Consider the following 17963-nt stretch of genomic DNA (forward strand, 5'->3'; position numbering starts at 1 on the left):
TCTACTTGATAATACTTAACACCCCATGTGTGCCCCCACAACATTGATCTCTGTGTGTGTGTGTGGTGCTTGTAGGGGGTTGGGCTGGGGAGGATCTTTCTATTTTAGGGAGGTGTAAAAGAAGCAAACTCTGTAATATGATGGTTAGTGCTTCTCAAGTGATGGTGAATGCAGAGCTGTTCTGTGGTTTGATTTAGCCTCACTGCACAGAACTGGAGAAGAAGGGTGATGAGGGGAAGGAAGATTTTTGTGAAAAACCATGCGTGTTCATAGAGGCCAGGGCTGCAAGACTGAAGAAGTATGTCTCCCTAAGGAAAGAAAACCTGTTGGGGCTTCTTATCATTTTGGGTGCATCCTTGCATGACACTATATGGCTGCATTAGACTAAAGTACCAATCTCCCCCATTGCATAACAACACCTTGTTTCCTACAGGATGCCACTGCCACCACCACAGCTCAGCCTGGGGTTATAGTAGTCCCCCTCCTCCAGGTTAATCCAGACAAACAGCAAGAAGGCAGCTCCAGCACTCCACCACCGCCTCTGGTTCCTTTCGGACAAGGCTCCGTATTCCCTGAGACTGTTTCTCCTGGCTCACCCTTGACTTTTCCAACTCTAGATGATTTTATTCCCCCACATCTCCAGAGGGGTTCCCACCATAACCAAGCACCCTCTGCCTCTGGCACATTGCCCTCTGTTTACCCGAAACTGCCATTCTTCTCATCACCACCTTCACTTGCCCCTCCAGTCACGGGGGCTTTGCACAGGGGCTTGAAGCCTGAAATCGCTGGAGTCATCTCACGTACAGTAAGCTTGCCAAGTACCCTCCTTGCCCTTTTCCTAAATTTGTATTCCCAGATTAAAATTACTTTCTCCTTGCAATACTAAACTTGAGAGAGGAGTGACGACTCACTCCCTGCCAGCAGCATGACAACTGAAACCTTGTTTGTGTCCTGTGCTAGTGCATGCGTATTGCCTGCCCTTGTGCAGCTTTGAGCTTTCTATTGACTTCTCCCAACAGCATTTGACTATCTCCCTTTGTGCCCATTCTGCAAGGTGATGCACGCATTAAGAGTCTTCACAGGATTTGCTCAGAATAATGAGTTTTGTATAAAAAGAATAGCTGCAACTAACTGATCTCTTCAGGCTCTTTTAATAGCATCCTTAATTGTGTATGAATAACATTTAAAGCAGCAACAGCAGACCAGTTAAAGGTTAGGGCTGGCATTCTGTTCCACTTGGAGCCACAAGACCGTATGGTCTCTACACAAATCCCTGCTGAAATCAGTGTAAGATTGCTGCCAGTATCCAATGGCCTACAAGCAATAATACCAGTTACTGAGCTAAGAGTCTTCCAAGCATGTAGGTGCTATGGCATAGATTAGCGGGAGAGCGTCTTTTCAGTTTGGAATTGCTTGTCTTTGAAAATTTTGAAGAATTCAATCCACAACAGTTTTAACTTGGAATTTATGGTGGTGTTCTTGGATTAGGTTTTGTCTCTCTTTAAGCTCATTACCTGTTTTAAAAAGTCCTTAGGGACAAGTGGGGAAAGTAGCTCTCGGTTAAAGTTGCAGAGGAGGCAAAAAGCACCTGACGCTCCTTGTACTGGAAGTCTTACAACACCATTTTTTTTATATAGTTGCTTGTAAGGACAAGTAAGAAGTTCATCAGAAACCCCCTCCTCTCATGATGATGCTTTCTTTGCCCTCTGACTCTATAGGGATCTAGCAAACAGGCATGTGTGGGGAAAAAAAGAAAAAACAACCAAAGATGATATTTTCAAAAGTTCTCAGCACTGGCCTTTCTGCTTCTGTTGAAATCAGTGTTTTTTCACTGCAGAGAGCAATGGAGGTTTGGGGGTTTTTGTTTGTAGGTTGGTTTGTTGTTTTGGTTTTTTTTCATGGAGCCTGTCTGCAGACTCCAGAAAAATTCAGCAGGCATCCAAATCATAGAGGAGTAGTGGAAATTTTGTTGTACCTGATTTTCATGAGATGAGAGTTTTGAAACATTTTAGGGCATGCTTACTTCAGGCATGCAGTCACAGAGCTGTTTTCCACAATGATTTAAGTGGCCTTTGTTCACCCACTTTGGTGACTTAGCTGGGGCTGCTGAGCCTATCCTGATCTGACATCCCTCTTCTTTGAGGGTTCTTCATATTTCAGTTACCAAAGTGAAGCTCAAACCCAACTCTCATACTTCTCCCTGATTCCCACTCCTTTTCCCAAGTTGCGTTGTTTGGAATATTATCACAACCAACAAAATGGGGCTGAGTCTCTCTCTTAGGCATATCTATTTCTGAAGACCATTGATTCTTTTCTGTCCTCACGAAATGTCTATGGCCTGATCGGATGCTGCTCTTGGAGCAAGATCACCTCCATCCAGCAGAACAGGATTGTTCTTCCATATTTCCCCTCTAGGTTGGAGAGACTGTAGATGCTTGTTCTGATTATGGCCAGTTCTCACTATGATTTATCTCTGAGCTCTGGGGCCAGGCCTCACTCTGGCCCCTGTTCAGCCCCCTGACTGATCCTGTAAGTCCTTTCCCCTGACGCTGGTGGATACGAGGGGCACTGAGTTGCACTTGGCCAGAAAAGCCAGGAGTAGGGATTCTTCTGGAGCAATATTCTGTGCATGTTTTTTATTTTTAATTTTAATAGTGATGAAAATCCCCCTGAATGCTCAGCTCCATTTTGCAGATCAGTGGCCTGCAGCATTTCAGTCTGACAGTGGAGTAGCAGGAGTCCAGAAATCCGGTATGCTGTTCCGTACCCTCTTTGTTTGGATGCTCTTTCCCCATTAATGGTAATTGCGTGTCCAAATTCCTTAAGAAGCTTTGAAAAATCTTGGCCTAAACTGGCACACACAGTCTTAGTCATCGTCCCTTCTTTATCTTTTCTCCTTACTACAAACAAAAGCCCGGTATCCCTGGACTGAGATTTTTTTCAAAGATGAACTAGTTTTTAAAGCCTCCCTGCTGGCACAGCCTGTATTTCTACAGAACAACCAGAGCTGTGGTTATACCGGAGGTGGGTTTGAAATAAGCAAATGATGGAGCTGGATGCTTTAGGAGAGGAAGAGCAGCTTGCTATTTGTGCTTCAGTGACAAAGCCATGTTGAGTAACTTCCTTGCTAGAGTCCTACTTTTTACGTTCTATCAGTTTTGGGGGGGGGGGGGGGGGGTGGTATTTCATTATTTTTACCAGGTAGGTGTCACACTGTCTCCTGAGTGATGGTGCTAACCTTATTCCTCGGACCTTCCTTACCAAACCAGCTACAGTAATGATGTTTCACTGTAGAATTGCATGAGTTTTGCATGCCTGACTTCTTGCTGTGAAAGGAATACTTTTAAAACAAATGTTTGTGTGTGTACATATTAGGGGAAAGATGTCTGTGTCTCCCCGCCAACCAGATTTGCTCATTTCTGGCACCCTGTGTTTGCTCCAGAGAGTCTGCCAGATTAATTTACTGCCTCCTTTTGGGGTTGGAGTTGTGAAACCCAACACCAAATAATTATAGTACTGCCTTAGCAAACTAATTGCATTAACAACGAGCAGGGTACGTACAAGGAGCAAGGTAACACTCATGCTTATGCCTTTTTTACTAAAATTTGCTGTGGTTATGCTTCTCATTCAGCTTAAATTTTTTTTCCCCAGATTTTCCCAGTGTAGCAGCCTTCTGCATGCTGCTAATGATGTGTTACTCTCCTTTTCAGGACCCAGGTCCTGTGCTAAATGAAGTGCCCCAGCCTGGCACTGGCACTGACTATCCAACCTCCTTCACTTCAATCAACAAGTCTTCCTCTGCCTATCCCTCTACCACAATCGTCAATCCCACTATTGTCCTCTTGCAGCACAATCGAGGTAAGGAAACTTGCATATAAGTATTGGAAGCTCAGAATGAGCAACCTGTTACGCTACAAGGAACTGGAGCATGTGTGTGCCGTGGGCAATTAAGTCCAGACTACTAAGAGCTAACAAAGCTGCCTCCAGAAAGTTGTAGTGACTGGAGCATACAACAGGCAAGTAAAAAGTTAGAGGTGTGGGACAATGCCTGCTTTTTCTAATTAAAACCTGTGGATCAGAAGCCACTCTGAGGTTGGGGGAGAGTCTTGTACCTGGGCTATGGATATATGAATAAGTTATTGCAGGATAACAGCTTATCCCTCATAGGTGTCCTGTCATGGTAGAAAAGGGTGTATGCTTGCATCTATCTGCCAGTAGAAGCAAGGTAGCTTGAAGTATGTTCTCCCTCACTGGAAAAGGGGATATGTTACTTCACAGCTACTGCAGTGTGAAAGCAGCCATATTGTCAGTTACTGTGGGAGAGATTTGATCTCTGAATTCTCAGCAGAATTTACCAGCTAGTAAATAATCTGCTTGCCCATAAGTTTGAACTTGGCAATTTGTTCCTCTATCCATAACTGGATCAACTCAGATTCATACTGCAGTAGTCCTTGAGCTTTGGGTTTGCATATGAACAAAACAACCTTTTTTGAGCACTCCCATGTTTACTAATCTAAGCCTTTCTCTGCCTCACAGCAGCTCCATCCGAATGGATAGTTGCATCTTTTTAGCTCTGGCATTAGATGGAAACTTCCCTTTTCCTTTTTAGTTCTCCTGATGGCTGGCATTACCCCAGCCTCCCAGTTCATTGTGTGTCACTAAAGACTGTAGCTTATAAAGGGCCATGCAGATGCAGTCCAATTTGCCTTGGTTTCCAGTGGACTTAGGAGACTCCAGGACAGGTAGATTCCAATCTACAATGCTATGACTTAACCTTTTGCAAAGAAAAAAAAAAACAAACAGAAAATAGGGGCAAGGCCTGCACTCCTCATATTGTAGTAATTCTAATTACAGGCGTACATTGATGTGATCCTTTGCAGCCCCTCACGTATTTTTTTTTCAGTGCCTTTTTAAAACAGACTTCAGCCTTTGATCCTGAAGATAGTGACCTCACTGTAGCCCAGCTGATTATAGGGGTAATGAGTAGGTTACCTCTTCCTTTTTGCCAGCATCTGAAGCAGCTTTCCTTATGTGCTTCTGAATGAGGGTGTCTGGATTCCTCAGCTGCTTCAAGAGGAGAAAATATTATTTGAGGCAGCCTTTTTTACCTCAAAGCTTTTTGTTGACTTTTTTGAGGTGGGATACTCCTTTGGTTGGTTTTCACACTAAATCTGGAGCATTTCAGTGTGTACCACAAAAGGATATTTTCTCTCAGTAGATTTTAAGAGCATGAGAGACAAATCTGTATAATATGATGATCCACACATGCTGGCTCTGAGACAACTGATCTCAGATTGTTCTGTTTACTAATTACCTTCACAGTTAACAATTTGTCCTGTCTGAATATGTTTTGCCTCTGACCATTAGCACTCACGATACTGTATCCTGATAGATTGAAGAGCCTTCTGTCATCACATTTTTGTTGACTGTGGTGTAGATCATGGCCTGATAAGCAACTTGATTGAGTCTGTGAAGTATCTCATGCGTGTTTTTCAGTCTATTAGTCAAACTTTAATTTGCAAGAATCATATTAAACTGGTTTGACAAGGCATCTTAGTGTATAAGTCATTACTTTTTTTTTTTTTGGCATTATTGTTGATTTGACAGACATATGTCCCAGCCATCACACTAATGCTTTTCAAAGGTTGCCACAACGTTTGCTTTCTTCCTTGTCCTGTGGAGTTTCCTTTGTATGCCAAGACATACTGAGGATGAATGCTAATGGTCCAATGAGCTCTCTCTCCGTAACTGCTCCCTTTAGAGCAGAAAACTGCTCTAAAACTCTTCAGTACAGTTTATACGAACGTGCTAATTTTCAAGCATCTGACCTCAGTTGTTGTCATTCAGCATAGTCCTTAGTTACTGTTGAAGTGGAAAGTATTTCTCCATCAGGCAGTAGGACGTCAGACTTTTTTCTTTTTTTTTTTTTTGCAAAGGCAGAATGGTAATAGTAATCGGATGTGTCATCTTTTCTGCCCTCTTATTAACAGTTCCACTGTGCCTATTTGGTAAAAGAAAAAGATCATTGCAAGATTTCTGCTTATTCTTCACGTACCTAAAAACCTATTTTTGAGTCTCTGAGGCATTCTGTTAATTCTTTTACTCCCATTGTAATTTTCTTTCACTTCCCAATATATGTTACCTACTCATAGGTAAACATTTTCTTAGTTTTCCATCTTTTTATGTGTTGAGGGTTTCTTACAGTTCCTCATACTTCCTGTCTAGGCTTTATCCCAGCATAGCATCAAGATTTCTTTTTGCTAACTTAGTGTTTTTAAATGGTTCTCAGATCTTAGTTATCTATTACATTTCTGTCCTGGGTGACATGATTCATATTTGGTTTCATCTTTATGGACCTTATCTATTCAAAACTGGTTTGGTCTCATGGCGTATAAAAAATTATTACTAGGTTATGATCCACCTTCCCCTGAATGGTTAATTATGTGTTGTGCTGAAATCAATTCCTTCATGTCAAGATGAGGTTTAATATAAATTCCTCTTGTGTGCTATGAAATACCCTCTGAATTAGAAATTTCCAGGTCATTTTAATGCTGGCAGTCTGAGATCTCCAGTAGTTTAGTTAGTCTTCCAGATGGATAATGTGGCTTTCTTTCTCCTCAGTGGATTATTGATTGCTTTTTAAGGAGCTGGTTATCTTATTCTCTGGAGTGACTGCCATAGTAGACATCACCTGCTGTCCTATTTTATGCTTTATCTGCTAGTTCATTAATCTGTAAGCATGCAAGACCCTTTGATTTGGAGCTATCAGAGACTTAGAAACAGGTAATGGCATTTGAAGCACAGAAACTACACTATATCCTTTTTTTGCCTGCTTGATCTTAGTAAGTTGTGATGAGAGATCTCCGGAATTTTTTCTACTGGATTTCGGTAATACCAACTGAATAAGATTTATGCTTATAAACAAGTTATTTCAAATTCTCTTGTTCATTCCTAGCACCAAGGTAAGAATATCTTCCCTTTGTGTCTGTTGGTGTCTTGATTAATTTCCTTTTTGACACCTTTATTTTGTACTAAACACATACTCAAATACTTGTTTCCTCTTCCCCTTTTGTTACTAGTTTCAAGTCTTAGTCTTCTCCAGTGCTCCCTCCTCTGGGAATTCCAAAGGCACCTAAAATCATTCCTTCACTGTTGCCAGCAGTTATATTCCTCTGCTAGACCCTTTCTCTGAGAAGCCTACAAGTTTTTTGCCTTTTCTTACAGTCCCAGAACACAAGATCAAGGGTGAAAGCCTTAGTTAGCTGGTGAGTGCCTGGGGCTGCAAGCTGGCTCTGGTCAGGCAGGAGAGTGAAATAGCAGACACCTCCTGCTCCTTCCACTTCTTTCCATCAAGCAGCTTTCTTTCCTACTCAGAGACATAAGTGAAAAGGAAACCTCCTCTTGTAAAAAGCACATTTTTTTTCATGAAAAGCCTATTCATCCATGATAATCTCTCCCCTGTGGAAGAAGAGATAGGAAAGAGCTCTCAAGCATTGTCTCTTTAAGCCACAAGTTTTTGTCAGGAGACCATAGTGATTGAACACAGTTCTCCTCAGTGAAGGTGATGTCTGAAGCTGAGATCATCCTTAGTCGCTTTATTTCTCCTTTCTGATAATACAGCAGCCTACTCCTGATGGCCTGCTTAGAAGAGTGATCCCTGCAGCAGGTGGTTCCCATCTACTTTTCAGGTTCAGATTGCTGACCCTTCCTTTTACCCATTGCACGTAGGGGTTTGTTTCATATGTTGGCATCTGTCATGTGAGTATAATGCACACGAGCATCTTGCCATTGGTAGTTAGCAGAGTAGAAGTGCTGGGGTTGAAGAACAAAGTTCATAGGTATTGGTGAGAAAGATGCGCTTAGCAAGAAGTATCAGTCTCCCTTGCTGAGATGATCCACTTAGTACAAATATCTAGTGAAGGTGGGTTCTGCTAGCAAACAGCATACACCAGGAGGATTGTTACCTACTGCAGACTTGCTTGGCAAGTGTCCCACACCACCACAAAGCCCAGTTATTTCCTGGGCAGGCATTGCATGGCATGGTTTATTATGAATATATAACAGGTGTGATTAATATATTAAAGTTTTGAAATCTTTGAATTAACAGTATGAGCTTTCAAGAGTGTTTGTATTTTGTATGTCAGTAAAATAGTTTGTTCTTTTCAAATGGCTTTCATGCTTTAAATGAAAGGATTAATTGCTACAAAGAGCAGAGAACACAGATAAGAATTCTTGGTTTATTCCCAGCTGTGACTTGGGCAAGTCATTTGGTCATTGCTTTAGAAAGCAGCTGTGAGCATCAACTTTATGGTGGTCAAACACACTGGAAGATACCACAGATGTCCCAGTCTGGGAACTCAGTAATGGAAGGCCTAAACCAAGGGGACCATTCTGAGAATCAAAGCCTTAACCAAGCTGTGCCTGTGCGCATATCACTGAATCTGTGGCTCGGTAGTATGTGATGAGACTCCGCAAGCACCAACAATTACTTGATCCTTTCATATATCCCTTCAAAATGCTACAGCATTATTGTTTCAAAATGTACTTCATGCTAATGGTAACAGGGTTAGTTGTCAAGTTGTTTGACTCCATGAGTCTTTACTGTTTTTCAAATTGTCTCCTGTCCAACTTTTTTCATTCTCTGATGTTAAGAAAAAATAAAATTAAAAAAAATGCTCTTTGCAAATGTATCAGTCACTGTATCGTGAGATTTATATTATTCCACGAGGCTGCTGTGTGGAGAAGGGACTGTGGGCTGTCACTTTGGCAGGGTATTTGAAGACAGATTCTCTCCAGCAGCTGCTGCTGTTCTGTCTACAGCGTATTTCTTGTCTGTCAGAAATGCAGCACTAGAGCACTTGCTGTTTGTCTCACACATTTGTTCTGTATTTCTTTTTGTTTTGTTTCTTCCTTTACACAGAACAGCAAAAAAGGCTTAGTAGCCTGGCAGGTATGATGTGAAAGGTCTGCTATTCCCCAGCTGCTGCCTCTGTTGGAGCAAAGCTGCTGTACTTTGTTAGCTTGTGGAGTACCTTTGGCAAATACACTTCCCAGGAACTGCAAAGGAATTAGTATAAATACTTGTCCTGGCTTAGTCCAGGTCACTGAATGTTTGATTTAAGTCTTTTCTGCAAATGCTACCTGTGTGGCCCCATGTTAATATACCAAAAGCCTAAATTACTCATCTGTTCCTCCGAAGTCATAAGATGACATACAGTTTGATTGTTCTAGTTGACTTTTGGGGCTGCCTTTTGAGCCTTTAGGTTTATTCCCTTGCAGCATATTCTCAAGTTTCTCTACACAGCCACTAGAGTTAGTCTTGCTTGTGGTGAGGGGAGAGGAAGAGAAATAAAAATCAGCATTTACATTACTCTGAGAGCAGAAGTATTTGTGCCAGATGTCAAGAAATAGATGATAAAATCGTAGCGTGCAAGTACACGTGTGTGCTGCCACCCTTCTCGCCCCGGGCAGTGCTCTGCTCTTGCAACAGGTGTGAGAGCCTCTCCTTGAAAGAAGAGCAAGTTGTTTTCCTGGTCATCTTTTCCTCCCCACACCCCAAATAGAAGCAGCTCTGTCTGCAGTGGGTGTTACAGGAACAGCAGGTTATGCACCGCTTACCCGTATTACTATTCTTTGGTTATGGCCGTGGCAGGGTAAATGGAGAGATGGGAGAGAAGAGAGTCACAGAGAGTGCCTAAGCACTTTAAATATCACAAATAGAAACACTGGGAAGCCAATACTGCGTGCTCTTGCTCTGCTGCGTGGGCGCTGGACACGGAGCTTGGCCCGTGAGGACAGCATCTGCTCGTGGGGCAGCTGCTGACCTGGTCCGACTTCATCCACCAGGTGCCTTTGGCTGGGACACCAGCCTGTCTCTCCTCTCTGCTGCCACCCTGCTGAGGTGACAGGCTGCATAACAGCTTACACCGGTTTCTCTCAGCTCCTTCCCTTAGTGTAGGTGTTGTCTCATCAGACACCACTCAGCTGCAAGTTTAGTGCTTGCCTGCAAGGCTGGACAGAGGTTTCCTGTTGCTTTTCCCTTTCGCAAGGTGTTTCCCTTCATTATCAGGAATTCCTTTGTTTTCTAAACTAGAGATAGCCACAGAGCGGTTTCTTACAGCCTGAATGATCCTCAGTCTGGAAGAGTGAAGTGTGATGTGGCACAGCTGGCTCTGCACCTGCTCTCAGTGTAAGAAAACAACCACACAAAGCTGCTGGCTGCCATCTCTCCCCCTGCTTTTTATGTCCTGTTGGTCACAGCAGTAAAACTCTCTTGCTGTGCAACCCCATATATTGCTGCTGCTCTTGCAAAAGGATGGCTTAGGAGCCATGAAGTGTGCTGACTGGTGCAATCTAGTTATTTGGGTGATTAGGCACCAGATTTGGCACTCTGATTTTTAAATACCTCAGAGCCTGGTATATACCTCCATAAACTCTTTTGAAATCATTAGAGCTGCATGGCAAATAAGTCAGTGTGAAGTTTAGCCATTATTCTCCAAGTTGTAGGAAATCTGTGGTGAAAGGTGTCTGCTTTAGTTCCTCCCTTTGCAAAGACACCCGTGCAGCAGGTGTCGGTGTTTGCACTATCAGCTGAGCAGCCAAACTGGGCTAGCAGCTAAGCTGGTCCTCTTGGTTGAGTCCTACGGACCTAGGAAGGACTTACCTGGTAGGGTGCACAGGGAGAGCTTGCCCTAATACAACCCATGCTGTCAGACAGGTCTTTCCTGTCTCCAGGGTTGTCAGTCCACCACCTGCAACCAGTTCTAAGTGCACTCCAAAAAATATTTTTGAAAACTCCTTCAAATTATGTTTAACTGGCTGCTAGGTGTTCCCCCTGGCTATACCATGCTAGATAGCTCCTAAACCTTCATATTATAATATTAAAGATGTGAATTCGTGGTTGGGATATGGCTGGCACAGGCCAGATGGTGGGTTTTATTTTTGCTAAATCATCAAAATAAAGATTTTTCTCTTAGAATCATGGCTCAGGCACTGGAAAATCAAATTGTGATACATTTACCCTGTTGTTTACACCTATAATGGGTATTTTGGATATTATCATCATAGTTTCGGATGGGGTCTACCTGGCAAACAGCCAACCACTTTTCCAGTGCAGGGAGATAGGGAATCAAAGAGAAATAATATATATTTACCAATCCTGTTGCAGAAGGACTTTGTGACCTTCTCTGGCACAGAATTCTTTAGCCTACAGAAAATAATGAGTTTTCTAGACGAGAAGCTCAGGACTTGTAACATCAGCAGTGACAATAGTAAGTAATGGAGGAAAGCTGTGACCTTTCCTAGAGTTTGCATCCTCTCCACATCCTCATCCACATCCAAAAAACTGCTTCCTCTTGGTTTTTAAGGTAATGGAAGAATGGTCTAGTTTCAGTTGCTCTTTCCATGCTCTGTTTGTAGAGGCTTAGTAAGGAGTTTAGTAATGGAAATGGACAAAATACTTCCGATGAAATGGAGAGCCCTGTACACCAGGGATATGAAAGGTCCAAAAGACAGTGCACACACATTCACAGGGAGGGGAAATAGGATGAAAATGCTGAACAGGGGTTTAATAGATGCTTTGCCCCATTTTGAACATTTATAAACATTATTTCGCTTTTTCTTAAAAAGGAGGAAGACTTAAAGTTTGATAGTAATTTCAAATCAAACACAAACGCAAATCCTTCACATACTGAATTTTGCAGGGCAGAATTGTGTTTGCTCAAGGTACCGACAGACCGATGCTTTGCTATGCACGAGCCTTTCCTCTGCTAACTGCCCCTTTCGGATCGCTGCACATTTAATGGCTTTGGGCAGTATGGTGATGTGCATGTGAATAAATATCTCTCCCTCTCTTTCTTTTCAATGCATGCAGTGATGTAAAAAGGATAGGACTTGGCAAAGTCTTGATGAGGCAGACTGTAAAATCACAGATGTTTCCTCTCCAGAAAATCCACATAGAAAAAGTCCTCAGCAGAGCCTGGGGGTTGCTATGCTGCAGCTCTCCAGAGCATAGTAGAGCTTCAGAGCAACCTGACTTCCCTTGGTTCCTTGGGCAGTGGTGGTGCCTGCTGCTACTTGTGGGTGTCAGTCAGGCAGCGTCAAGAAATTCCAGGTGGAAGTAAGGCGGTCTGGAGCAATTAGTTGTTTTCCCCCATCTTTATGCAGACTCATGTGCAAGAGGAATCATATGTATGCTTAAACAATAGTGGAATCTGTTGTTTACAAGCTCTGGTTAGGGTACAGAGATGAATTGGAAGCATCATACGCTGACTGTAACGAATGGGATTGTCAGGCAGGTGAGTGCAAGCTGTTAAAAAGTAGTGCCCCACTACCACGTTGGATGCTCCGTTAGACTGAAATCACTAGCAGAAAAAGATGTCTAGGAGACTGTGTCACTAATGCTTTTTGAAGAATGAGATGGCAGAGTTGCTAATTAGTCAAAAAGACACAAAAAACCAACCCCCAAACAGTCCTTGAAACCAAAATTTTCCATTGTCTTACATGACAGCTGAGACTGTCATGAGAGATGCTAGCCTGCTTTTGCTGGCATCAAACATCCTTCTTGGTAGATTTCCTTCAGTCTAGATGCTAACCACAGCTGGCAGTGACACAGTCTGTCTCATCAACTACTTGCTAAGATTTTTGCCTCAAAGAGTGGAATATGGTGATGTGGTAAAATGCTGGGATAAGATAAGAATTCACTCTTGTTATTTCTAGATTCAGTGCCAGACAGACTAGTTTCTGATAAAGTTGATTCAGCACTCATACGGGACAAGCCGGTTCAGGAGACAGTGCCAAGTGAGAAGAGGGCAATGGAGGAGAACAGAAGCATTGTCAGGAGCCCTCAGCACATGGCTGATACCTCCATCGATGATATTGGCATTCCACTGAGGGTAAGACAATACTGAGCGTGTGGTCAGTGCACAAAACCTGGGCCAGATTCTGCCTACCTTACAACTCGGGGAATTCACTAAAGCTCCAGAGACTGCAGAGATTTAAGGGAAGATAGAATTCTACTTCCAATGCATGAACACTTGCATTTGCTATGAATGACCTGTTTCAGCTGCCTCAGGGGGAAAACAATTAAAAATTAATATATCTTTTCATCATATTTGAGAATACTGTTTTCTGCTCTTCTGTTTCATTCACAGCTAACAGCTAAGAGAGAGTTTTGTCTCATTTTAGCTATCTTAAAGTCAGATATCTCTTTTATACAACATGTTTAAGTTCATTTAGTGTTCAGGGGAAATTATCATGAAAAGGATTATTAACCTGTTCTTACAACTAGTGTCTGGAGTGACTTGAACACTAAATGTTTCTAACTGTCCATTGAATACTTAGGAAATCAGTACGTATGACTAAAATAGGCAAAGTGTCTACTTTTAGATGTCATATCAGATTAATATGCAAAACCTTCCACACAATCTACAATTCTACTGAGGTTGCAACCTACCCCTGCAGAGCTTGTACATTATTAGTAACTTGAGTGAAGCCTGTAGGTTCATTACGTATGAGATTATATATCTGAGTGAATGAAATCACTCATATTTCAAAGTATTAATTTCATATAGCCTTCATATAGCAGAGTATAAAACTTTTTCATTGCTGGAAGATTTGTAAGAACTTTGAAAGGCTGGTAGAATTCATGGTTGTGATTATTTATGTGTATATCTATTTTTCCAATAGAATACAGACAGATCGAAGGACTGGTACAAGACGATGTTCAAACAGATCCACAAGCTAAATAGAGGTACTGTAACACAGATGTTTCTTATTTACTTTAAAAGACCACTTTGATAACATAGTTTCATTTATGTGAAGAATTGTACTGGATGTTAAATAAAAGTGTTTTATGTTAACTGGTGTTTGCTCTGGACCACAGAACTCAACCAAATGCATTTGAAATGTCTGAAGTCAAAGGTGAGAGAACAGTGAAGTCCAAAGAAAGGTCTGAGTTGTTCTGAAAGGTGAACTGCCGTGCCCTCATGAAATCAAGAGTACTATTTGAGATCAGAAAGCTGCTAATAATTCCATACTTGGAGAAAATAGATCCCTGAACTCCAGTTTTAGCAGCTAACTCCACTCCCACACACTTTTAAAAGACATTAGGTTATCACTGAAACTGCTCTGTGCATAAGAGAAAACTTTTTACACTGTAAAGCTTAAGTACCTGCATAACAAAACTTGATTTGTAGCTCACTGAAACCAATGGAAAGGTTTCCATTGATTTTTGGTGAGTTCAGAATCTGAACTTTGCTTTTTCAAAACCTCAAATTTTCTCCTTTCAAAACCAAAAGTTGTGGTGAGCACTTGCAAACTTTGTAACGGTGCACTCTCAGGGAATCCCCTACTTTGGGGCACGTCTGTGCCTGGCTGCTGATATATTCGTGTTCGTTCTTCTGTATGAGTAATGGCTGCAGTAGCATTTGCAAACTGAAGCCTCTGAATAGCCTGATGTGCAGGCAAATGCAATTCAGAACTGCGCTTATATAATAAAACATAGAGCATGCAAAACTGGAGCTGTATTTGCCGCTGCAGGTGCTGTCATGATGAGCTTTATGCATAGATAGATGCTGTGTTGTGTTGGATGGAATGAGAAAGTTGAACTGTTTCCTAATCCCAGTGCTCCTAACAGAGGTTCTTCAGCTCAGCCAGAGCCCATGCTTCAGAAGGAGGAGAATGAGTTCAGCTCCCTCAGCTTCCAGGATCTCTCACAGGGCCCAGACATGCAAGGCAGCAATGAGCAAAGTGGCACCTAGGTTGTGTCATGCTGAAACATCAGCATGAGAGGGACTGTTCTGCAGTCAGCTTGTATGGATTCTTGTCTCGCCCTTCTTCCCCTTTAAATCTGTCCTCTCTGTTCTTTTTTGCAAATCATGTTCCTCTCCTTAGACACTCCTGAAGAAAACCCTTATTGCCCTACCTACATATTTCCTGAACTTCCTGAAATCCAGCAAAAACCTGAAGGTACCAGAAGTTCAGTCAGAGTATCTGTTGTCTTGTGCTTTGAGTTAACTGTACTATAGCACCCTAACAGTAACTAGATTCAGGTTCTAGACTTCCGTTACCCATGTGTTACACTGGCTGGAAATTCAGTTATGCCCAGTATACCTTCTTGTATGATGCATAAAATAACTAAATCTTTGCTAATCCATTGATCTTTTTTTAAAGTATTGTGCCATTTACTCTAGTATTATTAAAGTAGGCAATAAAATCATACGGTGGTAGGAAATTGGGGGATGAAGCAGAACCTCCACTTCACTGTGGATAGTCTCAAAATCCACTGCTTTTCTCTGCTGCAGAAGACAATCCTTACTCTCCTACATACCAGTTTCCTGCGTCTACTCCTAGTCCTATCTCTGAAGGTAATAATAAAGGACCATATATATTTTTCTGCACAAATGCTGCCTTATCCATTTATTTTCTTCCTGGAGTTTTTTCTACTTGCTGAGCATTATGCTGCCTTATAATGATTTGCTGCACTCTAAGCATTGCCTTGACTGTATGATGCCTTTTTGGCTTTGCAGTGCTCCTCTGGCTTTGTCACTAGTATTTGACTAATGCTACAGACTTGGGGTTTGCTTGGTTTTATGCGCTTATCAGTTGTATTTAGCCATGTGCGTGCAGTGATTATTTAACATGTCTCAAATGCTGACTTACATGTAAAGATGTGGTTTATCTGAGGCTTTTCCCACCCCCCTTTCGTATCAATACATTTCTTTAATTATTTACTTCTGGTTTTGCATATTAACACAGTATTAAGGCCAGACCCAAAATGCCACTGAAGTCTATTGGTAAAAAGGCTGCTTGCTTCGGTGGGTTTTGGATCAGTCCCTCAATGTAGTCTTTTAAAATAAATATAACTTGGTAACATAGGTTCAGGGCTGGCCTTAGGTGCACTTGGCATATCTAGGCAAGGACAGAGTTTGACAGTCTCATCAGCACATCCTGCAACTTGAAATAATACTGTCTTTACCTTATCCTCTTCACGTGCTCAGCAGATTCCTTTAAACTTCATGTACAAACCAGAATCCTTTGCAGTCATGTTTCAGGAATAGTGAAATAGTATCTATTGCAGTGATAATCGTGTAACAGAATCACAGAATCACTAAGGCTGGAAAAGACCTGTAAGATCATCAAGTCCAACCATTACAAAAAAAAAAAAAAACAAACCCAAACCTACCAAAACAACCCACCCACACCACACAGCACCATGCCCCTCAAGCATGTAACTGTGCATATGCATGAAAACACTGGAATCTGCCGCACACATTGGACATACAGACATTTCCTAATTGGGAAATTGTTGGTGGTGACAGCCTTGTTGACTTGGTGCTTTGGTGTCACTTTAGATCCTGCAATTTAGGAACTTGCCTACTTAGCCTGTGCCTCAAGCCAGCCCTGGTGAGACTATTAATTAACCATTTTCTTCAATGTTTGTATTAAATGTCTGGTGGGTACTGTGTAAGAAGAAAGCATACAATATGGGTTCTAGCTGACATGCTCGAAGAAGACTAGGTGATGTAAGGTGCATTTCACTGTAAAAATGACTGTGGATTAGTGTCATACAGGTATCTAAGACACTTGCTCATTTCTTGGTGAAACCTGTAGGTGAAGTGTCCTGTCTTGCAAATCATAATGCAGTGTAAATTATTTTCTTTTGGCAGAATGGTATGTGGGTATGGATGAGAGAGAAACAAAGAGTCTCAGTAACTAATTGATAAAGGAGTTTTACAGATATTCAATTTTCTTGTACGTGATGAAGTTTGAAAATCCATTTTGCTCTTGTCTGAACTAACATAGTTTGCAAAACCAATGATGATAATATATTAAGAGTCTGGTTTCCCATAAATGTCTCCTATGCACTTACAAATGTGCATATAAAAGTAATTTGCTGGTTTAGGTAGTTGAAATTTTATTGGACCAAACACTTGCTTTTTATTCTCAATATGTTGGGAAATGTTTCTCTAATATTTGCTTGGATATCTTTCCTTGATAAGGAATCCGGAATATCTGATGATGTAGATGGGTTGGAGTGCATGTTTCATGTTTAGAAAACTTTTCAAAGTTATATACTCAATGGCAAAGTGTTTATACAGAGATGGGTTGAAGCCTCAATTTCATACAATCAGTGTCAGAGTATTTTGCTTTGGATTGATTTGGATGCATAGGATCTCCTAGAAACATCAAGATTTGGGCTCTCCTCTAAAATACCTTTAGAGTCTCTGGAAACATAGAGAATATGGCCAACTCATGAAAAAAAAAAAAACCCTGCAGATTCTCTAGGAACTGCAGGGGAACAGCCTCTTCTTGCTAAAGGAATCAGATTTTGAAACTACAAACTGGTGATATCCTGCTCCATTAAGGAGGGTCCCACATGTAGAATGCAGCTCTGAGAGCCAGGAGATCTTGTTTTAATGCTCGTCTCTGATTTATTCTTTAATCTTTATCACGTCATTCCAGATTTCTGTGTTTCAGTATTCCTTGCTGTAAAAAGTGAAGAAGTGGAGACACTCTTCATAAGAGGCTTGAAGAGACAAAACATACCTGTTCTTCTTATTATTGTAGATATTAGAATATTAGCAATTGGAAAATAGCACTTATCTGAAGTGAATTTTTTATTGTATGGTTTTCCTGTCTGAATGATGAGCTATAATGAATATTGATATTTCTCTTCAAGTAAGTAAATCAATTTTTTTTCATTGTTCACCAGCACTAAATAAGACTATGAGAGGTGAATGGCTGTAAAGATAATTTCAGACATTTGTTCATCTGTATTTGTAGGGACCAAGAGTTTTGTGATTTACCAAGTTTTTTTCTATCTGAATAAACCCAAATTTATATAGGAATACCAGTCAATTTTGTCAACAATTCAGTGTAATAACATTAAATAAATAAGTATTTGTTTTCTGTCATTTAGGTTTAAAATATGGGAATTGGCCTGAAAATTGACCTTCGCTGTT

General features: G+C 41.3%; 1 protein-coding gene across 15 annotated transcripts in view; it reads left to right on the forward strand.

Moving 5' to 3' along the window:
• Positions 1–17963, forward strand: part of SORBS1 (sorbin and SH3 domain containing 1) — an 80633-nt gene that overhangs the window by 20591 nt on the left and 42079 nt on the right. For 11 of the 15 annotated variants that reach the window (XM_059821476.1, XM_059821485.1, XM_059821486.1 and 8 more), the window contains 7 exons: positions 434–805; positions 3711–3858; positions 8921–8950; positions 12718–12893; positions 13687–13750; positions 14893–14967; positions 15303–15365. In XM_059821476.1, the coding sequence (XP_059677459.1) occupies positions 434–805; positions 3711–3858; positions 8921–8950; positions 12718–12893; positions 13687–13750; positions 14893–14967; positions 15303–15365 (928 nt within the window). The remainder of the gene's footprint in view (positions 1–433; positions 806–3710; positions 3859–8920; positions 8951–12717; positions 12894–13686; positions 13751–14892; positions 14968–15302; positions 15366–17963) is intronic. The other 4 variants (XM_059821483.1, XM_059821488.1, XM_059821479.1 and 1 more) reach the window with 3 other exon arrangements.

This window comes from Gavia stellata, chromosome 9 (genome assembly GCF_030936135.1).
Source record: "Gavia stellata isolate bGavSte3 chromosome 9, bGavSte3.hap2, whole genome shotgun sequence".
Taxonomy (NCBI): Eukaryota; Metazoa; Chordata; class Aves; order Gaviiformes; family Gaviidae; genus Gavia; species Gavia stellata.